The 24,956-nt window shown below is 40.8% G+C and overlaps 1 protein-coding gene across 2 annotated transcripts; it reads right to left on the bottom strand.

The window, feature by feature from the left end:
* Positions 1 to 6,397: 6,397 nt before the first annotated feature.
* On the bottom strand, positions 6,398 to 24,825 carry LOC124112222 (E3 ubiquitin-protein ligase AMFR-like). 2 transcript variants are annotated; one of them, XM_048398970.1, is made up of 16 exons: positions 24,752 to 24,825; positions 19,515 to 19,818; positions 18,327 to 18,419; positions 17,089 to 17,253; positions 16,673 to 16,825; positions 16,342 to 16,382; positions 16,010 to 16,142; positions 14,872 to 15,005; positions 13,626 to 13,736; positions 12,055 to 12,239; positions 11,639 to 11,751; positions 10,788 to 10,913; positions 10,050 to 10,112; positions 8,344 to 8,507; positions 7,372 to 7,476; positions 6,398 to 7,017 (listed from the first exon to the last, which is right to left on the bottom strand). In XM_048398970.1, exons 2-16 carry the CDS (start codon positions 19,812 to 19,814, stop codon positions 6,858 to 6,860), a joined length of 2,046 nt encoding a protein of 681 aa, XP_048254927.1. In that variant the 5' UTR covers positions 19,815 to 19,818; positions 24,752 to 24,825; the 3' UTR covers positions 6,398 to 6,857. The 2 variants fall into 2 exon arrangements, with proteins under 2 accessions (XP_048254927.1, XP_048254928.1); XM_048398971.1 differs by having other exon boundaries at positions 8,344 to 8,504.
* Between the last annotated feature and the right edge of the window lie 131 nt (positions 24,826 to 24,956).

Raw genomic sequence — 24,956 nt, 5'->3', positions numbered from 1 at the left:
TCTGAAGACCTGGGTTTGATTCCTCACATGTGTGAAGCCCATCTCTGATATTGCAGTGTTGCTAAAAGTGTCATAAAACCAAACTCACTCACTTGTTTAGACTTGCTACAATGTCATTAAAATCAAATATTTTATTTAGATACGATTCCTCTCTGCATCCAGATCCGAGGACATCGGTCAAAATGCAGGATGTGTGGGTTCTTGAGCCAGCTTTCTAAAAACACTTAGGCTTTATTTCTTTACCCCCTTGATTTGAATTTTTGTATCTTGGCCAAAGAAAACCATCACAGAACACAAATATAACCTCTGTAGTAACCCTATTGGGTGTAGATGCTGTGCCGCTCTTTAATGTTGTGGATGTATAAAATATCTACAACAGTACAACAGTGTGGCTTTTTTTTTTATTACACTTCACTCTGAAAGCTGCTGAGTATGGCATAAAAAACATAAAGTCGTATTTGTTAGTGACACAAAAATAATTTATTGAGTACCTCTAATGGTTTGGTAAACTCTTCATATGGCTCAGATATTTTCCTCTGAATATAGTGCTTCATTGCCTATTGCTTCGTTATTATTGGTGACACTGAAACAAGTTCTGTTGTTTCTCTTACAAACATTATTGTAATAATTTGGAATGAATATTGTGTTCCATCTTGTCTGAAGGAATCCATGTTAGATTTGGCACCATTTAGTGGAATATATTTTTAAGTCATCCTTTGCTATGTTTGCAAGTCTAGAAACATTTTCATGCTTTGCCTGAAGAGGCAGCTATGTTTTTTTTCTTATTATGATTACCAATCTTTGTGTGTTGTTGTTAAATGCAGCACTCTGCAATAGTCCAGCTATGTGACTGTGGCTTGTAAATAATTTAGTCAGGACCTATCATTCGAGTGATTGATATAATAGCCAACGATCTATGCAATTAGGGTACAACGACAATCAACCAAGTCCCCGAGTCTGACCACCCTATCCATCTGCTCGCCTCTTATAATCAGCATAGGATGCTGTCTGACACGATATCCCATGGGCAAAGCACGTCGCTATATAAGTGCATTAATTTTGGACGCGACGTTAAACCCAATTTCACCTCACCTCACCATGGGCAAAGTTTTTTAATCCCAATAACATGTACTTCTTATTTGAAGGATGTTATGAGATGGTTCCTCGTGGGGACTCTGGATGAGAATAAGTCTCAGGCACTCTATTGCTGGTTGTGTGAGGCGACTAATTTGGATTGGGTGGTCAGACTTGGCGACTTGGCTGAGTGCAAATCATCATGCTCTGATGGTGTGGTTCATTTCTCCTAGTTTGCCTGGTCTAGACTTGATTATTTACAGACCGCCGTGATGTGGCTTGAATAGTGACTTGACTCATTGTGTGATGATGTGCAGTGATATATTATCTTACATTTCAGTTGATCGGCAGCAGACACAAGCCTGGTGGCAAGATGGAGGCCGTCACAAGGGGAGGGTTGGGAGTGGGGGGGATATTCATGCATATACAACACAGTCATCAATAAATGTTAATATAACAGTACAGCTTTGTATGTTATGACTCGGACAAGATTGTTCTTGAAGCAGAAACTGACAGCCACAAGATAACATGATCTGAGACCAAAGTCAAGGACAAACCAAGGTCAAGGATACACCTTAGGATATAACATCATGATTTGCAGCTCAATTTCATTAGATCAATTTGTGAAACAATGTGTTTTGATACGGTACATGAAGTGTATTGTCGATTAGGATATCGTTGAGTTAAAGTTAACCAGGAACATCTCCTTGCCTGACTATTGATAGCATATAGCAGTACCCCCCCAAAATGTTTGAAATTCTTCTAGCCCTAAAGGCTTAGATAACTTTTGGTTTGGGAAAGTACTAATTTCCATCCCTGCTTAGATGGTTGTGTGAGCTTTGGATAACACAGCATGGATGACCTGTCCTCCAAGGTAACTGGCATACCAGATTAAGAGCATACTGAAGCAGGTATGCAAATTGTTACGAGGCGCTAGCCCTAGGAATTTTGTCTTATGAGGTCTTATGTGAGTTTGGAGAATTTTAGGCGTTAATTTCAGGGTGTTATATGTTATCGCTATTTGGGCAAGGAAATATTTCAGGTCAATTTGCATACCCGCTAAAGAGGATCGGGTAATATGTCTTGTTGACTTGGCTGATCATGTGACATTCTGTGCAGACTGCAGCAATGTTTCAATAATTTACTGCTGTCAACTGATAGTTTATCTGCTGGGATTGCTGGAATACTGCAGAGTGCAGTGTTATCCAAAGTTAATCAAGTCAGGATTCTAGCTCCCCATGCTGGTGACAAGACATATCATGTAATGTCATTCTTTAATTCTGTGCTTCAAAATCGCTTTCCCTCTCTCACAAACATTACCGAAACATTGCGAGTTTTCCTGGAATGCGCGCATTAATATTTATTACGTCACAGGGTAAGTGATGTGTCAGTCGGACAGTGACAGTAGCCAATATAGTTCCAACTGAAATCTGTTTCTTGTACAGAGGCGAAGCAACATATACGCAAAACAACAATTGTTTTTAATTGCCTTTCGCGGCAATCCATCGGTCTGTCCGCTAGAGAAACTGCCCTTTGTCAAAGGGAAGCTACTCTAACCCTACTCTATGAGACGTCATGGCCACGGTCAGACGTTGTTGACAGTCTGTCTGTCCTGTCATAACGTTAAGAAGTGTAGTCAGATGTACACACAGCGACAAAACCAACCAGGTAACAATTCAAACATATTTCGCCCAAATCCCAACTATTTTTATTTGTGGAGAAGGTTTCAAGCCGCAGAGGTCTACAAGCACAGATATGGCTACTGATCCCGCTTGGCTAGGCCTTGTGCCCTCGCAAAATTGTTTCGAAATGTATATCTCCAAAGTTGCCAAAACTATAAGTTTTTTAATCCAAATAACATGTACTTCTTATTTGAAGGATGTTATGTGATGATTCCCTCTGGGGACTCTGGATGAGAATAAGTCACAGTTAGACACTGATTTTCAGTATATTTGACTGTTCTTTTGATAATGATAGCAACTATTCCTGTAGTATATCCAGATTCCCGATACTTAATTCTGACTCGATCGCTGAATGACAAGGGCGACGCCATGTTTGTTTATAAACACTAAGAAAGTAGTCCCTACTTGACCTTTGATATTTGCATCTCTATCCGCATATGACCCCAGCAGATATCGTTTTTGTCCGTTGGCTTTATCTTGCCAAGAAACCTACCCATTATATGATAAATGAGGATTATCGGGGTGATAACATGATCATGATAACCCTGATGTCATGCATCGTTGCTGATGCCATCAAGAAATGATTCGTCTTGTTTAGAAAGTGGGGTAGCCTAGTGGTTAAAGCGTTTGCTCATCATTCTGAAGACCTGGGTTTGATTCCTCACATGTGTGAAGCCCATCTCTGATATTGCAGTGTTGCTAAAAGTGTCATAAAACCAAACTCACTCACTTGTTTAGACTTGCTACAATGTCATTAAAATCAAATATTTTATTTAGATACGATTCCTCTCTGCATCCAGATCCGAGGACATCGGTCAAAATGGAGGATGTGTGGGTTCTTGAGCCAGCTTTCTAAAAACACTTAGGCTTTATTTCTTTACCCCCTTGATTTGAATTTTTGTATCTTGGCCAAAGAAAACCATCACAGAACACAAATATAACCTCTGTAGTAACCCTATTGGGTGTAGATGCTGTGCCGCTCTTTAATGTTGTGGATGTATAAAATATCTACAACAGTACAACAGTGTGGCTTTTTTTTTTATTACACTTCACTCTGAAAGCTGCTGAGTATGGCATAAAAAACATAAAGTCGTATTTGTTAGTGACACAAAAATAATTTATTGAGTACCTCTAATGGTATGGTAAACTCTTCATCTGGGTACATAAAATAACAACATAACTTTAATTATAAGCCACTCCAGATAAGCCCTGTGTTCAAAGATACTTCAAAAACACCATCACAGGGTTAATATTGAACAAGATGGCTGACAATCAGGCAGCACGAATGCTTGTCCCAATGTGTAGACATAATTGACTCTTGATTAACAAACTGTCCTACCAGCAACAAGAAGGTTTACTTGTTTTCCTAGTAGTAAAACTTTGATACAAATTATGCCCAAACCAGCAAATATAAGCATCATAAATAAGATTGAAGATTTAGAACAAAATAGAAGATATCACTGGCATGTCATCACAGATCCGTACACAACTGATATTCTACATACCAGCTACACTTCCATCAGTGAAGGACTCATGGATTTATACTACTCAAAAGAAGTTAAGGAACACCCGATTCTGTCCTATGACAAATTAACTTATACGAAAAAAAATCAGGTGTCCTTAACTTCTTTTGAGTAGTATACATCCATGAGTCCTTCACTGAAGGAAGTTTATGACAACAAAAATTGGAACACAATCATTAGAAAACTACATGCTTTATATGTATTCACTTGGTAAATAATAATAATAATAATTTCATTTATATCATTTATAATGCATCAGATCCATTCAAGTGAATGCTGAAAGTGCTTTATTATTACCCGGTCAATGGGGGTATATATATATATATATAGTATCCCTATCAAAACGTAAGTACTATAATTATTCTCATGAGACATGTTTGCAGTGCTCTGGGTATTCAATCGCAGACATTGTTGAACAGGGTTGTTGCTGGTGTGAGTGTCCGCAAGCTTCACAAGCCACTGAACATTTACTAACCCAGATGAATGTGTACTAGCTTTCAGCTTGTTGGTTCAGTAGGCCAGTCTCTGATAGTGGTTGTGGCAGTTCCTCACTACAGGTGGTGAATCACACAGCACGGATACATCTTATTGAAAAGGATGGTGCACTTCGCGATCACAAGTAACGTACACATGCTGGATTACGGCAGATACTTCACGCAGCAAATTGTGTCAGGTAGTCATGTAAGAACATGACTCATTATTCACCAACACAAGTATATTTTGTATGAATGTCCTCAGGTAAAGGCGGATAGGCGGAGTGTGCCCACACCACCCTTGGGATCTGCATAGGATCGCAAACACTGAAACTCGGCCCAGAAATTAGTTCAGCCAGGTTAGGATTAGGTGAGTTGCGCTGAGAAAGCCTTTTTACAGTTTAATAACTGAAATATCTACACGCCATAGGCTTGTCTTAATTTCTTATTAGTGTCAGATTCTGATACTGACTTTTGTGAGATCACTTACACTGGGATATGGAAAATAACAATGTCAGATCACATTATTCCAAGGAGTACTGAGCTAGTCGACATTTCTTCAGCTCTACTTAGTGTACTGTAATAACATCGAGGAATTTCCCATCCAGATGAGCATCTGGACAATGTATAATTCTGATTATTTGTTCATTACTAGCATTAAATCTACAAAGGCTGTCAACAACACCTAAAGTAATGTACAGACTAATCCATCATTTCATGAGACAGGATGTATGATGATGATTATTGATGAGAATATTTAAGTGAATATATTACATTCATAATCATATATTGATCACCCAGCTGTATGTTATGTTGAGCTACACATTACCGGTATATGCAGGCCCATTGAACGCTTGAATAGTTACACTTCACATTTAATCCTGCATCAATTTAACTTCTTTCGATGCTTAGGCATCCAGCCACCTTCATAGACAAGTTGGAAACATTGGGACCACAATGAACAAAAGATAGGACGGAAAAATAGAGATCACTTAGAATTCTAGAAGAAAAAATTTCTAAATTTTTTTTAACTTGCTTGCCATGTAACAAATGTTATATTTGGATAAACTTTCTGATTAAAGTACAGATTCTCGTACATTTTGGGGTTGAGTCCCATCAGGGATTACAGGGGTACACAAAGTATGTGATCTAGACTACAAGTTGTCAGACTTTCATTTTTGTGGAAGCCTGTTTCTGGCAGTGGGGGTTCGAATCCCCCGATGGGACTCAACCCCCAAAAGTATGAGAATCTGCACATTACTTAGAAAGTGTTATCCCAAATATATCATTTGTTACATTTGACCACTTTCTAATTGGCATTTGTGTGTTCATTGCTTATCATATTTTTCATAATTCAATGAAGGGCCTGAGTAAGCCAGGTTTAACGCCACTTTGAAAAGTATTCAGTTACTGGATATCACAATGTGTTAGCTTTATATTGTAATATATGAACAGCATAAAGAGAATCTCATCCAAGAGTCTTGATCTAAAATATACCAACTCAAGTCGATAAAAGTTCTATTTATCATCCAAAATCATTCTTCATACTTTCTCAGTTTGTAAACAGTAGCTAACAACCAGTGTCTTCTGTGTTAACAAGTACAACCCACCAGTGGCACAAAGATAAGTGATGTCATTTTTTTTAAAATGTAATTTTGCAAAACATTGTCTGTTTGGGGAACCTAGGTTTGGATGATAAAGACATTTACCACTTTGATGAAAACTACAAGTATACTGACAGACCACGGATCCTAATCAGTTTGAATCTCGGACTTGATCCCACAATCAGTGGATCCTTTTAGCCAAGGGACACAACTCTGATCAGCTGGTAGATGTGCCTTAGCACTGACATGTCCATGACCCAAAAATTCCTTTGGGGTTAGTTACACATTTATTAGAAGGGGTTTAAAAGTCTGGAATATAGGTAAGGTGGGATGCCTAATATTTCTTGCAATCAAAACAAACGCATAATTTAAGGCATGTCTAATTATAGACAGCACCCACAGCAAAAAGAAATATCACAAATGCTGTAATATCCAGGCTACAAATAATTACAAATAATGTACTTAGTACACAAAGTATATACAGATAAGGAGCCCTAGCCATCAGCTGTACTGAGAGTGGTGTATAGAGTTCAGTCTGCGCTGGGCTGCCTGAAATATCACCTCGCGCTGTTGTGACCTTGAGTCATCCGACTGATCAGATTGAGACGATGATGAAAGATCACCAGATTCTGTATTATGTTTGTTCTTCTGAAGATATTTCCTGTAATACAATCAGAAAGAGATACATGGTATAGACTTAACAACAAACACCAAAATATGTTGACCTGACGGGAGCATCTTTGGCCACCCTTGATACATTAATCCATGCTTTCATCTGGCAAAATTCAGGCCTCCCTTAAAATATATTCAAGTCCCTAACACTAGACACCCATGTTGCAATGATTAAAGTAAGTGGGAGAGTTAGGTGTAACACTTCCTTGAACAGTATTTTAGGTATATCACAGCATGTCAGCTTAATGTAGAAGAAAAGCCTAAAGTGATTTGCAATGATAAACTCATGTCCTTTCTGATAATGTGTTTGTAAAACATTCTGAGCTGAGCAAGAAGACTGTACCTTCTGGCTTGATCAACCATGGATGTCTTTCTGTGTTCTAACATTGACATTCTCTCAGATGCAGATTTCGAAAACCTTCCTCCAAGGGGTGAAGGAACATCCTCACTGAAACATACATCAAACATAGGATAACATCTCTCTGAAAAATACATCAAACATGGGATAACATCTCTCTGAAACATTCATCAAACATGGGATAACATCTCTCTGAAACATTCATCAAACATGGGATACCATCTCTCTGAAACATTCATCAAACATGGGATAACATCTCTCTGAAACATTCATCAAACATGGGATAACATCTCTCTGAAACATTCATCAAACATGGGATAACATCTCTCTGAAACATACATCAAACATGGGATAACATCTCTCTGAAACATTCATCAAATATGGGATAACATCTCACTGAAACATACATGTGATGACATGTAACATATCTCCACCTGAAACATACATCAAACATAGGATAACATCTCTCTGAAACATACACCACACATGAGATAACATCTCTCTGAAACATTCATCAAACATGGGATAACATCTTACTGAAACATACATGGGATAACATCTAACTGAAATACACATGTGAGTACATGCCTGCTCATTGAAACATATATGGGATAACTTCTCACTGAAACATGTGTCAAATGGGGGATAACATGTCTCCTCACTGAAACATGCATCATAGTAATACATGAGATAACATCCACACTGCAACACACATGGTATATAATGTTCAATCACTGAAACATGCATCATACATAGGAAAACACATATGGGATACACACACTGAACACACATTTGATAATATGTCTCCTCGCTGAAACATGCATCATACATGGGAAAACATGTCTCCTCACTGAAACACATCAGTTAACATGTCTCCTCACTGAAACACACATCATACAATACATCTCCTCACTGAGACATACATCACACATCAGATAACACGTCTCCCTGACGTACCTGTGTCTAAAGTCCCCTGAGTTTAGGACCATGGCCTCAGCCTGAGCCAACAGGGGGCCTGGCTGACTGTCAGTGTTATCTCCCACTGACAGGTGGGTGTCACCCAATGCAGCCCTCAAGCCCATGAGCCCAGTCCGAGACACTGTAGATGGCACTGCTATCTGCTGAAAGACATCACATAGCTGCACAGATGTTGACAGGATAAGACAGACATATCAAATAAAATCAACAAACCCCTTTCCAAATCTATGATGAATGCAGGGTATGATTCCGATTATATCATTAGCACATGTTTAAGAATCACTATCAAATGGTGATATCATATGTTCTAGAAAAAAGGTGAAAATATCCTGCCCCACTGGTGGCAACCATCACAAACACATGCAAAGGCAGGTCAAGTGTTCACCTAAATACAGGATAATATTTAATATGATAAGAAACACTATCACAGACAGGAATATACAATGGAAGCTAAAACATTTAGATGTTCATGCGAATGTTTTTCTAGTGGCAGGATACATGTCCTTTAAATTGAAACTGCCTCTTAGTATACTTGAAAAAAATTGAACCGGATTTTATAACGGGGAAGGGAAATGCTTTGTGAAGTGTTCCTATTACTTAATCCAGAACCAAGCAATTACATTCATCAGTCTGTCAATGGGATGAGGCAAGAGAGAGACTTTAAGAGAGCTAAATGTTGACAGAAGAGGGCTGCAGCTGTGACTATCTGAAAGGTGAGGGAGCAGGTGGTCTTGGTTTAAGAGCATTTCAGATTGTAGTTCAGTATATCACAGCCGGTCACCTATTGTGGGAGGAAAGACCCCAAGTGATGCAGGTCATAAACCTTTACAAAAACCCAAAAGCAATGTTTAACTGTTTTTGATGAGTGAGTGAGTGAGTGAGTTGGGTTTAACGCTGCCTTTAACAGTATAACAGTTATATCCAGCGTGTCAGCTTAATGTGGGAGGAAAGGCCAAAGTGATGCAGGTCTTAGACGTTTACCACTTCGGTGAAACCAACAAGCTGGGGCTGACAAACCTAGAAACAAAATCGGGGGAACCGGGGTTTGAACCCACAATCGTAGGTTCCTGGCATAGGTTTCAAGGGACGCAACTCTGCACAGCGAATCGCGGCGCCTTAGACGACTGGGCCACCCGTGCCCCCGTCAGTGGGATGAGGCAAGAGAGAGATAAACCTCTACCAAAACCCAAAAGCAATGTTTAACTGTTTATGATGAAATGAATACACCAACCTCCAATCTGTCTTTATTACTCAACATGTGATAAGGATTTGCCTTGCAACTGGATCATGTTCACCTTCTTTTACAGTTAACAAAAGTAAGTACACAATTCAAGTACACAAGGTGCTGTCCTCTAGTGGCACTATGTAATAGCCTGCATCCCTCTCAAATGTTGAGTTGTGTACAATGAGAACTAAAGCTCCATACTGAAGTGCTGATAGTCTTGCCATATTCCAACCGATTAAACACAAGAAAGGGGACAATCATATTTATTGCTCAGAACATCCAATATTCATATTCATATTCCCTATTTTTGTTTTAGAATATTAAATTTGTATACTAAACACTACATTATGGGAATTGTGAAATCTGCCAAATAGTAACCACACAAACAATGAATTCTCGGATGTGTACAAACACTTGAAACAGCAAACAGGCCACCAAGCTGAAAACACTATGCTCATACCTGCATATTCTGTTCATCATCTGTGTCATTGTCTACACTGGGTCTGTTGGCAAGTACTGGTGTCTGAAAAAGGCAGTGAGACATGAATAATGCTTCTGAATAACCACCAAGAATATTTTGTAAAACAAGCAGGGTTATGTGCCACAGATCTCGTCAACAGAGGGACTTGCTTTCAGATGCTTCAGCAATAAAGGTGGACTTTCGGAAATATTTGTAATAATCTTTCCTAGGTTTTGCACAATCATTACAATTGCTACAAGTCTGAAGGTGTTTCGCAAGTCATTGATAGTATAACAGAGGTGCTGTTCAAAGAAAGAACTAAAGAGCTGGGTAATAATGTCACTTTGAAATATATTTCAATTTATCAGCACATTATCTTACATGCGACAAAGGTCACGGAGGTCCAATATGAGAAAGGTCAAGGATGTCCAATGCGACAAAGGTCAAGGACGTCCAATGCAACAAAGGTCATGGACATTTACCACTATCGTGAAACCCACAAGCATGCATATGGTGCTGACACGATAGTCACTTTGCATGGGAGGTCCAGTGGGACTAAGGTCATCACCACTTTGGTGATACCCACAAGAATTGGCTTAGTGCTTCCAACCCAAGGATCATGATCAGGGAGAATTCAAACTATGAACAGCTCCTCTGCAAATCAGCACAGTATAAGCAACATCTGAAGCTACTGGGCCACCTGTGCCCCCACTGAAAGGATGAGAGGGCAATACTCACTGGTGGCGCTACAAGTCTTCCCTCTAGAATGTTGTCTATTGTCAGGTTCACAGACCGAGTAGCTCCCAGATCATCCACAATGGTAGCCAGCGGCATGTTAGGAAAAACTGCCTGCACCTGTCTGGCCTGAAACAAGGACAGAACCATTGTCAAACAATGCTTGATATTGATAACATTACAACTTCTTTAGAAAGTGTCAAACCTTTTTTATCATTTTTTTCTTCTTCTTGTTATTGCAGTCAGCATTATTCCAGTTATACTATGGCAAATAATCTGGACAAGACAAACCAACACTCACTGCTCACCATGATATGTAGTTGGGAGGTGGGTGTCCTGGCAACACTCACCATGTTATCTAGTTGGGAGGTGGTTGTCCTGGCAACACTCACCATGTTATCTAGTTGGGAGGTGGGTGTCCTGGCAACACTCACCATGTTATCTAGTTGGGAGGTGGTTGTCCTGTCAACACTCACCATGTTATCTAGTTGGGAGGTGGGTGTCCTGTCAACACTCACCATGTTATCTAGTTGGGAGGTGGGTGTCCTGTCAACACTCACCATGTTATCTAGTTGGGAGGTGGGTGTCCTGGCAACACTCACCATGTTATCTAGTTGGGAGGTGGTTGTCCTGTCAACACTCACCATGTTATCTAGTTGGGAGGTGGGTGTCCTGTCAACACTCACCATGTTATCTAGTTGGGAGGTGGGTGTCCTGTCAACACTCACCATGTTATCTAGTTGGGAGGTGGGTGTCCTGTCAACACTCACCATGTTATCTAGTTGGGAGGTGGGTGTCCTGGCAACACTCACCATGTTATCTAGTTGGGGGGTGGGTGTCCTGTCAACACTCACCATGTTATCTAGTTGGGAGGTGGGGGACACCCGTGCTTGTTGTTGTCCTGTCAACAGGTTAGTGTGAGTCACCTCCACAGAGAAGCTCGGCAACCAGCTCACATAGCGAGATGCTGTAACAACAAAATAATGTAGTGCATTGTGAGAGTCAGAAAATGCAAAACGTGCTCTCTATCTAGCAGGTTTAGTTCATCCTAGCCCAGATTAATAATCTTGTCAATAGAACAGTTTGGGTAAGGAGATGAAAATATTTTCGGCACAAACTAGTGACTGAATAACAAATACATTTTGGGAGAAAGCAACTTTTGTTTCCTAATTTTATCTTATCCAACTAACAACCTAGAAGCTATATCTGACCATGTCCTTTCATTATGACATTCAACATGTGCATCATTCCCTTATTCAGGCCAACTTACCATCGAAATGAAAGAAGTGGTTAGTGGTTGCCGCGTTGGCAGGTGGCGCTGGTGGCGCCCCAGCATTCCCTGTTTCAGCAGGTCCCCCTTGTGGCACGTTCTGTCTCTCGCGTTGACCGTCACTCAGTGGCATGCGACAAGTTGGACAAGATGTGTCTTGCTCCAGCCATGATCGTAAACAGGAACTGTAAACAGAACAGTGCATAATCATCACATCCCTGTATTTCACCTGTATCATGGATACCTCTCTGATATCATGGATGTTCGTCAGTTGTTAAACAGGTATCTGTCAGCTTTGTCATGGACACCTCCCTGATATCATAGATATCTGTCAGCTGTATCACTAACATCTCACTGATATATAGATCTCTCAGTTGCACATCTGTTTCTGTCCAAAATACGCCTTGTGAGTATAGATATGTTCCAGAATGTGTTCATAAACAAGTATTTGTCACAAAGTGACGAAATGTCCCCCGCCTGTATATACACCATAGTACCAAATATGAAGACAATCCATCGATTAGTTCTTGAGATATTGCGGCAACACCATTTTCCAACTCCAAAAGCAGATTTGCCTGCTGTGACCTTGAAAATGGGGTCAAGGTCACCAAAACCAACTGGTGTCTGCGGTGTCTGTATATACACCATAGTTCCAAATATGAAGACAATCCAGTGTTTAGTTCTTGAGATATCGCAGCAACAAACAGGTGGGACGTACGGACGGACGTTCGGACATACGTACGGACGGTCGTGAATACTATATCACCCGCTCCGCGCTTTCGCGTGGCGGGGGACAATCAGACCATAAACAGAGGTACCTCCCTAAATTCCTGAACCTCTGCTGAACCTAAAACATGGCGCACATGGCTGCATTGTTGGAAGTGAGTGAGTCAGTGAGTGAATCGGGTTTAACGCCGCTTTTGACAGTATTCCAGTTATATCACGGCGTGTCAGCTTAATGTGGGAGGTAAGCCCAAAGTGATGCAGTTCTCAGACGTTTACCACTTCGGTGAAAGCCACGAGCACGGGTATGGTGTTGAGAAACCTAGAAACATAATCAGGGCGAACCGGGATTCGAACCCACAATCATAGGTTTCTGGCGTGCCCAAGGGACGCATCTCTGCACAGCGAATCGCGGCGCCTGAGATGACTGGGCCACCCGTGCCCCCGCATTGTTGGAAGATGACAGTACTCACATACTATAGCAACACAATTGGAAAGGCTCTACCACAGGTGTAATGGTATCAGAAGAGTGTTTTCAAGTTTGTTTGTTTGTTGTTTAACAGGACTCAGCAAATATTCCAGCTTTATGACAGCAGCCTGTAAATAATAGAGTCTGGAACAGACAATCCAGGGATTGATGTCATGAGCATCGATCCACTCAATTGGGATATGATCACATGCATCAGCCAAGTCAGCGAGTCTGACCACCCGATCCTGTTAGTTGCCTCGTACGACAAGCATAGTTGCCATTTATGGCAAGCATGTGTTGATAAAGACCTATTGTACCCCGGGTATTGTGTATTGCAAGAGTAAAATATCCCCACAAATCAGCCCCCTTCGTGTCTTACTTGTGGAACAGGTGGCAGCAGGGCAGCTTCCTGGCGGACTCCATCCTCTCCCAGCAGATGGCGCAGTCGTCGTTGTTCTGCTCCAGGTCTTCCTGTGTTGCCATGGGGAATCTAACACACAGAACAGTTCAGTCAGACATCTGCCCTAGGTAATCTGATATTCAGATCAGTTCAGTCAGATATCTGCCCTAGGGAATCTATCACACACAACAGTTCAGAGAGACACCTGCCCTAGGGAATCTATCACACACAACAGTTCAGAGAGACACCTGCCCTAGTGAATCTATCCCACACAACAGTTTAGAGAGACACCTGCCCTAGTGAATCTATCCCACACAACAGTTCAGAGAGACACCTGCCCTAGGGAATCTATCACACACAACAGTTCAGAGAGACACCTGCCCTAGGGAATCTATCACACACAACAGTTCAGAGAGACACCTGCCCTAGGGAATCTATCACACACAACAGTTCAGAGAGACACCTGCCCTAGTGAATCTATCCCACACAACAGTTCAGAGAGACACCTGCCCTAGTGAATCTATCCCACACAACAGTTCAGAGAGACACCTGCCCTAGGGAATCTATCACACACCACAGTTCAGAGAGACACCTGCCCTAGGGAATCTATCACACACAACAGTTCAGAGAGACACCTGCCCTAGTGAATCTATCCCACACAACAGTTCAGAGAGACACCTGCCCTAGTGAATCTATCCCACACAACAGTTCAGAGAGACACCTGCCCTAGGGAATCTATCACACACAACAGTTCAGAGAGACACCTGCCCTAGGGAATCTATCACACACAACAGTTCAGAGAGACACCTGCCCTAGGGAATCTATCACACACAACAGTTCAGAGAGACACCTGCCCTAGTGAATCTATCCCACACAACAGTTCAGAGAGACACCTGCCCTAGTGAATCTATCCCACACAACAGTTCAGAGAGACACCTGCCCTAGGGAATCTATCACACACCACAGTTCAGAGAGACACCTGCCCTAGGGAATCTATCACACACAACAGTTCAGAGACACACCTGCCCTAGGGAATCTATCACACACAACAGTTCAGAGAGACACCTGCCCTAGGGAATCTAACACACAGAACAGTTCAGTCAGACACCTGCCTTAGCACTTCTGAATCCTCATAAATCTGTGGGTGTATTTAACCTTGTCTGCATCAAAATCTGATGTGCTCCATCTGTTTAAGGAATGTCTATTCCAGCAACTGTCTACTCACCTGGCCTCCATGTTCTTGACCACCCGCAGGTAGTTCTTGTGTCTCTTGACCCGTCTCTGGAACTCGTAGAACAGGTAGCGGAGTTGCATGCAGATCACCAGACTCGCCATGCTCAGGAAGATGTTGCCCCACAGCTGGCCACACAAACACATCACATGACAATCACATGACAATCACATGACAATCAAACATTGCTATCAGGCCTACTACACTCAAACTATGCAGTCTGCAGTAGTCCAGTTTTATCTGCCTATGAGACAAACCAGTGACTTAATTTATGAGCAATTTCCGTCAACCTGCAGTATGATGTCGAAAACAAGTCACCATTCAATCCAATATAGTCACCTCTTGCGGCAAGCAATAAAGTGCTGGAGACCTTGACCCCGGTCCCCATGGCAAGAAAATGAGGATCAGTCTTATACAATGTGTGACCTGACTGCCAATATGTCATAGCAGGCAAATGGAGTGGAATGGTGCTCATGCTGTCAGCCACTGGGTTTGTCCAGTCCATATAGCAACAGTATGCCATCATAGTAGCCTGCGTATTGCTAATTGTGGCATACATCAACACTCATTCCCTTCTTGTGAGTATCAATCACCCCATGGGGATGTTTTAGTACCACGACATCTTAAGCTGTTGTTAATGCAGCTGGCCCCTGATTTTCCTGCTGTAGATTTTAACATTCATTGGCTGTTGTGATGTAGTAAAATAACATTCACTCACTTGTCCAACTATCAAGGTACTGTCACCCTATACCAGTCTGGTCACTGCTGACAGTTCCTGTTTCCTGGTGGCAGCTGTTTAGATTGAATTGCTGCTATACCATGCAGTACTGGACAAGCTTGGAACATTTACTGTCAGTTATTTCAGAAGAGTGATGAGTTGTGTCTAACACTATTTTAAACAGTATTTCGGTACAATGTTGCATATCACCTAATGTGGAAGGTTCCAAGAAGCAGGTCATCAACCCAGAAGCATTTGTATGATAAACAGACCAAGAATCATAATCAGGATGAACCTTGGATTTGAACCCACAATCAGTGGATCCTGGCGTGGAAGCAATTCTGCATAGCGACCTTGACCCCTGGGCCACCCACTAAGGGGAGAGAAGAACACAGACAAACAAGCCACACTCACCAGCATGTGTAAGTGATGACAGAAGTCGATGGAGAGGGCGGCCAATTCAAAGATGAGCTCGGCATAGTACACGTACATGGATCGGTTCTCCCACACACCCTCCTTGCTCATGTCCCACAGGTGGATGATGTACCTGACACACAATCACATGGCATCAGTGCCCACTCCCCACCTTACATGTCAACTAGGAATTCCTTGTTTACAGGGGTTTGGAAGACTGTATGGACAAAATAATTTACAACACTCAAATTTCCCTGCATTGATATTTTTACAGAATTCGAATTTGCGACAGACATCTGAGCGACAGTTGAGATCTGCTATAGTATACTCACCTCACGACAACATACAGAGCCCTGATTCCAAGCAGTAAACACTGGAAAGAACAAAACATTTCATGAAATAACACAGGACAAACCATTCAGCCATACATAAACTATGTTTGGCACAGTGATTTATCTGAAAGCCTCAAAATGTCTTATAATGCACAGTTTAAAACATCCATTTTATGTGAGAACTACTATTTGGTATTTGAGTACTATCATTGTAAATAAATTCCGAACCACATTGACTCGTTTTCGACTTAGTTCTCACAATTTAGAAAATGAACGTGGATGACGTGGCTCAGCCTTCATACCCCGGAACCTGACATGGCACCCCACTTACCTCCGCTGCCATGAAGGCCAGTATAGTGAGGCCGACTTGAAGTCCCACATAGACACACACAAGCAGCAGGCCTCCACACGACACCAGGATCACCCACAGCAGACTGAGGAGCTTCACGTGGGAGTACCGGGCTGTGGTCGGGGAGAAGGACAACTGCAAACAATAGTCACATGTTACAATTGTACATGACACCAGGAAGACTGCATTATACATGCATCACCATGATGGTGATTTCATTGTTAAGTTTTAGAAAATCAATCACTGACACTCTGTACTTTGAGTTTCTTTGTAGCCATAATAACATGAAATTTGGATAAATTTATGATGAAAAATATTCATGTTCATTTCCCATTTGTATGCATTAGACGCAATATTGTTCACCTAGTACAACCACAGTGACCCTAGTATGTACTCACATATTCAAACCTGTCCTTGCAGAGCTGTGTGAGGAGGTGGAAGAAGCCAAGGACGGAGAACCAGGCAACCCACAGCACCACCTCCTCCATAGTCTGAACATTCATCACACCAAAGATGAAGATGAACTTGTAGAACACAAAGTTCCAGAACTTGTCCTTCAGGTGCTGAGCATAATAAAAAGGCAAACAATAGATAAGTGCCTTTTTCAAACACACAAAGCTAGTCATAAATATTTTCTAAAATGAGAAAATAATATATGTGTGTGTGTATGAGAGTGCTTCAGGCGTCCCTGTGTGAGAGCGTGTAAATGGTGTCTGTATGAGAAGTGTGAATGGCTGTTGTGTTTTTATGATGAAAAGAAGGGATTCCATCATGTGCTACATATATATTATGCAGTAAATCATTTATTATCACTGGTAATATGAATCATCACATTACAAATGATGTGCAAACAGTTAATGTATTAATATGCATTATAACGTGTACAATGTATTCTGAACCCTGACTAAAAAAAATATTACAAAAAAAATAATATATATTTTCTAAAATGGCAGAACTAATCATGAAGCATAAGAATCATCAAACTGTCATAAGCATAATAAGTCACCTTTTCTTTGAAAAAGTAATAGACATTTTTTAATTTGTTTAAAAGTCTCACAGTATTTGTACTACACCATGGGTATCATTGAGACAGTGCTGCCTCCGTGGTCTAATGGTAGATTGTCCGCTCAGAGAGCGGAATGTCCGGGGTTCAATCCCCCGCCATGTCATACCAAAAGACATTAAATGATGGTACTTGTTGTTACCCTGTCTGGTGCTCGGCATTAAGGGGCTAAAACAAGGACTGGTTTGCTCGGAGTAGTATACTGTGTCTGAGTGGGGTATTCATGTTAGACTGCAGGATGGTATCTCAGTGAGCTAGCACTATAAATCGGCATCAGTCTGGACTAGTACCAGCAGCCACGCATGCACGTCGCTATATAAGTGCAATAATCTTGGATGTGACGTTAAACCCCATTTCACCACCTTGAGACAGTATCATGGAACCATCTTGAACACTAGCTTAACCCCTTTTTTGACGGTTGATGTTAGTAGGCTGTTGAACAATACAGAATTAATTAATGTTATCTAGTTCTTGATGTATATGGTATAAAAGATAGTATGTGTGTAAAACTTGATGAATGTTTACAGATCTATCACTAACACATGACAAGCACTGCAAGCATCAACCGGTTACCTGTTGTTCACTGACTCGGAGCTCTCCAAACACCATGCGCTGTATCAGCTTGCCCAGGAGGATCAGGCAGCAATAGGCTGTATTTACCAGTGTCTGTAACAAACATGCAACTAGGAATATCATCTTCATCATAGGTTTTCATCAAACTGTTGGTTCCCGCCATGAGCTCGGTGCTTTCAGCGCCAGTTTAGGTAGACAGGAACCCAGTCAAACTTTTTCACTGTTGCGTAGGGACACATTTCCTTTGGTTTACAGTGGCTAGAAGCTTGCAAGGTGGTTAGGAATACATTCTAGAGATGTTCGCTCTAAATTTGGTTATGGTGAGTGAGCGAGTTGGGTTTAACGCCACTTTTAACAGTATTCCAGTTATATCACGGAGTGTCAGGTTAATGTGGGAGAAAAGCTCGAAGTGACGCAGGTCTCAGACGTTTACCACTCCGGTGAAACCCACGGGCATGGGTATGGTGTTGACAAACCTAGAAACATAAGTAGGGCGAACAGGGATTCGAATCCACAATCATAGGTTTCTGGCGTGCCCAAGGGACGCAACTCTGCACAGCGAATCGCAGGGCCTTAGACGACTGGGCCACTCATGCCCCCTAATTTCCTATTACTTGTTAGTTATTCTCATAATATTGAACACAGCAAGTGCATAGCGTAATATCACCTTTGTTGAATAAATTGTGAGTTTTTACCACTTTTTAATGTTATATATAAGTTACAATCTCGGGGTATCACAAACAAATTTATGTATGAGCTTATTTGGGTGAGTTTTCAGACGATACGATACATGATACATTGTTTTCTGTATCGATACAAGACGATACACTGGCTAAAATAAATTCTTTACTCCTCACTTAATGACCACCAGCGTCTTTGTCAGTCAAATATTGCCAAATATGTTGTACTGAAACAGCAGCTTCAAAAAAATGTCTTCAGCTAGCTTTTCCTTTTGGACCTGCTCTGAAATATTTAAAGGCAAGAAGTGTCTACCCGATTTGATGTAAATAGGGGTATCGTGATATGAATCGTATCATGACCTGTGGTATGTGATACGTATCGTATCGTGGCCTTGCTGTATAGTTTCACCCTATCAGCTTACAGCAATAAGAAGTTTTACAAAATAATAAACATACCCTTGCCGGTAAAGTATTTGTCAAAATCAGTCCAAAGCCTCTACTAACTCACCCAAACACACCATGCCTGAGTTGTCATGACAAACAGGAAATTCCACTCGTAGGAGTCGTAGGGTAGTGTGGTGTTCCACGGGTCAGATATCATGATCTCGGGGTCATCTTCACTTAGGTTCTCCGTTACTGGGACCTCTGTCTTGATCGGAGCATCAACCTCCTGTTCCAGACTTTCGAATGGAGTGGAGGTGACTGTCTGATGTGTGTAGAAGAGGGCACATGTCAGCAGAACTGTACTGAAAGCTGTGTACGTCTGCAGGCTGGGCAGAGGAATCCTCTCCAGTAAGATGGCTGGCATTTTGCTACAAAAGAAGAAAAAAAACACACACATTTATTGAAGTGAAGATCTATCATTTCCCTGACACTGTTCTGAAGCAAGTTTTATTCTACCCTGTCATTAATTACCAGTGTTTGATATTAATCATGAATGTCAAGGTTTAAAATGGGTGGATGGCAAATCTGACAGCATGAACATGTATTTCCCTAGATACAAATGTAACATAAAGATCTGAACCGTTTCCATGTTATGATCCAGGATAAATCATATTAAAGGTATTATTCTCTTCATAACAAACAAATGTACACAATGTATCTGTTTATTATAGGGTGGGGATAATATCAGCTTGCATGTTATGGTCAAGGTTCTAACTCCTTTGGGAGTGCAGGACAGATGGATCTTCATGGGTCTCACAATATAGCTCTCATGTTGTTATCCAATATGTACCTATGCTGTGTAATGAGAGCTATGTGTCACAATATAGCTCTCATTACTCAGCATAGATCCATACCGAACTATGACAACTTGCACTGTCCATTACCCAGTGTTCAAAATTAAGGGGGTTATTCCCTTGTGATATTTGAATCCATGGACTCCCAAAACATTTTTCACTTATACCGTATTCGACGTAATAAGCGCCCAGGGCGCTCTCAAAATTAGAAATAGGGGGCTCTTATTAGAATATTATTTTGGTGAAAAAAACAGAGTTAAAGGATAAATTTTGTGGTTTATGCTTACAGCCTGAAATGTTTATATACGACAGACATATTTTTCCAGAATTTAATTGCACATAATTAAGGGTGCATATAACACATGAGTGCGTATTATACGCGAATAAATAAGGCTTGTGTACATTGAACAATCGGAAGGGGTGCTATTTGGGATTGTTCAATTGCCAATATATTAGCAAATAACGCCGTGGGCGCTTATTAGAGCGGGGCGCTTATTACGTCAAATACGGTACTTAAAATGAAAATAACCTGACTCGACAAAAAATATTTCATTAAGATTTAACTGCTGAAGACATGTTGTTCAATGAGACTAAACTGCTATCTTGACTCGATTGAATACCATGACTAAATAGCTAATACATCATCAGAGTCTCAAAAGCACTTGAGGCACCTTTTGGAGTAACGTTTTGTCTCTACAGTGTCTGTGCCTGGCACTTTGTGAATGATAATTGTTTCATGTTCAAAATTTCAATTGCCCTTCACGAAATCTGTTGTTCCGGCAAATTCTAGATTTGTGGCACAAAAAACACAAGTAATAACTTTCATACTTTTGTAAAATAGAAGCCAACTAAAATCTTTCAGACAGACTTCCCAAAATACATGTTGCACAGGCATAGTCAACCGTTTTGCTCACTTTTTCTTATTTTTGTTGTAACCGCATCCATTGGCGCAAGCAGATGAAGCTTTGGTAGGAACAAACAGATTCAGCACTCATACTCATGCTGGATTCAATATACTGTAAATCTTGATATTAATGCGAGCGTGAATTAAATGCGAAAAATGCGAGTGGTCTTTGCTCGCATTATTAAACATTGCATTTATATCAACAATAAGACATTCTGGATAGCAGAAATACCAACTTAGACAAACGCTGAAAACAAACAACTATGTATTCCACATCACTGTTTATTGAGCAGCACTTGTTACAAGTATATAAACAATGTCATTCAAACACTAATTACATCTTGTGAATTGTCACTGCTGGGGTCAAGACAAGTGTTCTACTCACTTATGTCATCACTGATCACACCTGCCAGTCCAGACAGACGCCATGCAACACGGTGTCTTTCTTCTTTACGACTGCATCAAAGGCCGAGAGCAGCCAGCGCGCATGCATTGTTTTAGTGGAAGTACTCTACTCAGCGCTAATAAGCGGTGCTATTTGGTGTGTGATTGGATTAATGTAGGGACTTAGGTTGGATTAAGGTGAGGATTCTCCTGTAAACCTGACAGAGGACATTTTGTAAAGATATAAATCCACTGATGCTTGAGAGGAGGCATCTTCCCGAGGCAAGGGAGTTAAACTAACTTTAAAAGTCCAGTTTCCACCCTTGCCGAACTAGACTGGAATTCCTGGGCTTGATCGTAGCGCCACCAGTGGCTATTACGAGCTATGTCCCTTCTATGCCTCTCCTGTGGACCAATCAGATTCCACCTCTCGCATCACTTGCCTTTTTTTCAAACAAAACGGTGGCGTCCTGTCAAGACGATCTGATCGATGATCAAGATCTATATTGTATTAAAACGAGTCTTACATCGCGAAGTGCATCAAATCACGTGAGCACCTTGATTAAAAACATGAAAAGATTTTGAAAATATCTGTTGACAATGAGCTAGCGGTGCACATGCTTTGCAAATCCTGCAGTCGACCGAAATCTACATGACACTTTACGAACCGGATTTTGATTTCGGTGTGCAATTTTGATTGGACTATGCATAGACTCGTTAGCCGAGCCAAAATCTAACTCCATAATACCAGCCTAGTTCGGCAAGGGTGGAAACTGGACTTTTATAGTCAGTTAACTCTCTTGCCTCGGGAAGATGGAGAGGACGGGGTGGCGCATTCATATTAAGTCGCATTTTTGGCTAGGGGCGAGCGCTCGCATTCTTTTGGAGACGAATTAATTTCACGTTTTAGAGTATTTGTCAATCATTAGCTTTTCTAGAAGATTCTAAACATGTCTCTTTCTCTAAAGTCCCACCAGAGCATGATCATTCTTCTGTAGTTTCATTACTAGAGCCAGATGAGACATGAAATATTGAAAATACATTTGTCGCCATTGTTCTACCATTGACAGCAAACCTACTTTCTGCACATGTCACAATAACATAGTGAAATAGCAAAGAATTTTCCATGCATAGAGTAGTATAATGTTCATTCTTTGTCATTGGCTTTAGCCAATCAGCAAATTTTATACAGGTTACAAAACTGGGTTTTAAGTTATGATTGAGCATTTGCAACATTATCATATCGAGAGATTTTTAAGATTAGTTCTAGTTGATATTGTTTAAAAAAAATAAAATCATGTTTGGGTTCTACATGGGAACTTTTGAGAAATGTAGTCAAAATGTATTTCAGATTATATTAACATGGAAGAATTTAATGGAATAATGGGCTTTCCTTTCAATAATAAAGAAAGGAGCCATAGTGAGACTAAACAGGTATAGTAACTTGCCATCAAAAAATTTCAATTGCATATGAGACTGATTCCATCCCCATGCTTCAGAACTTGAAATCTGAAAAAGTGTGCCTTGTTCAGTGCACTATTCCCAAGCAATCACACATATTTTAGCATGGTAATCGTAAAAGGATGAGTGACACTGACAACAAACCAAGTTATTTCTATGGCTTCAGATGGAATGATGGATGTGAAATTGTTTGCAAGCACTTGAAGCAGAGATATCAATCAATCCTGTAATGAATAAACTCATTGAACCAGGTATGTGCTTACCATGCTTACTGATTCAACTGTGATCATGATGATAATGGCCACACTGCTAGTGTATTGTAATGGTGTTCATTGACATTACCATATATCATATATTCGTTGAGCGAGCCCCTCTTTCGCCAGCCGTGTATAATCTGCCTATTAAACTGCATTAGTTACCTACGTATATATGGTTTGAGTACAAATGTGGGAGCCAAATGTGCTTCATTAATTCTCTGGAGCAACAGCTTGATTGAATATACGGAGTTATATTGAGATAAAATATGCATCAGTCACAAAAGGGTTATAGCGAAAACAGCACCTCAGCAAAACATCACCGTGCGAAAACGGCACCTTGACTCAAGCGAAAACGGCTACTATTGCCTGGCGAAAAACGTCACCTTATTTTTTTACATAAAGCAATTCAGAAATTAGACCCCTTCTCCAATTTACTCGCTGACTCTGATTGGTAGGCGCAGTTAACTTATTGTGAAAACACGATACGCTTTGAAGTTTTAAGTACTTTTACTCAATTGATTAAGCTGAAACTGTATTTAAAAGGCCAAACATGGTGCTGTCGGATCACAATTATTCATAATTGCCTTTCGATGTGTTGCATGCGAGAAGAATGTCAGAAAAAATCAACATGCTGTATCATGTAATAACTGTGACCAGTGGACCCATCGTGTATGTGGAACCAGACTTTCTGTGGCCCGTAAAAAAGAGAAATTTGCCCGACAGAAGAAGACTTCCCTTTCTGCTGTTTGAGATGCGTAGATCCCATCATTGAAGAGGTGAGCGGTAACTTTGATGTCAGTTTCCAATCAGAAGATGCAGAAAAATGAGAGTACCAAACCAGGTACCAGGACAGTGTTGACAGCAATTCAAGTCCGAGTTGAGTTGGTGTAATTGTTCTCGGTAACTTACAATAAGCTGTCAATAACATGTTAAATAGTTTATGGTTACAGTACAGTAATTGAACGTATTATGTTTTGGGGAAAGGAACAAGCTGTTGAAAACATCTACAAATCGGACGCCAGTATCATTGAAGATGCTCAACAGAGACTCGTCGACCCTGACCAGGGTGGTGGACGCCAAAACCACTCAACCCTCATTCGCATGGCAAACTGAACCCGGGAACTGTTGCGCCCCAAAGAGCCGAGGACATTGGACTTCGAGGTACTAATAATAATAAAATAATGCGGTGTCGTTTTCGCCAGAGAAATCGGTGACGTTTTGCTGAGGTGCCGTTTTAGCCCGCACCCGTCACAAAACGGTAGATATATAGGGATATAGTTCCCAAACAGTAATTATCTCAGAGACAACACCGTTCGGTAATTACGCTGACCCGTCTGGACGGAACAGGAAAACATCGGGAACATTCCCGATAACATTTTACGTCAACGACCTCAAAATATATCTCAGACTACCATTATATCATGCTGTGCATGGAGGTAGAGAAAAAGCATACACATAGAGAGAAAGGTCATGTAGAAAACAACAAATACAACCGACTTACCTAAAGCAAAACACAAACGTCGATATCAAAATGTCGTCCTTCCTGAGTACGATATGTTGAAACCGGAAGTTTTCGTAAATTCGTTGAATTAGTACAACTACCTATTACTTTATTCCCATCTAAAATTAAATCGAAATACATAAATTCCTATACACTGGAATATTTTTTAAATGCACACATTTTGGAGGGTTAAATGTAAAAAGGA

The sequence above is a fragment of the Haliotis rufescens genome, unplaced genomic scaffold (genome assembly GCF_023055435.1).
Source record: "Haliotis rufescens isolate VD_foot unplaced genomic scaffold, xgHalRufe1.0.p SCAF_19, whole genome shotgun sequence".
Classification (NCBI taxonomy): domain Eukaryota; kingdom Metazoa; phylum Mollusca; class Gastropoda; order Lepetellida; family Haliotidae; genus Haliotis; species Haliotis rufescens.
The sequence above is the reverse complement of the archived record's forward strand: the minus strand, read 5'-3'. Positions and strand labels throughout refer to the sequence as shown.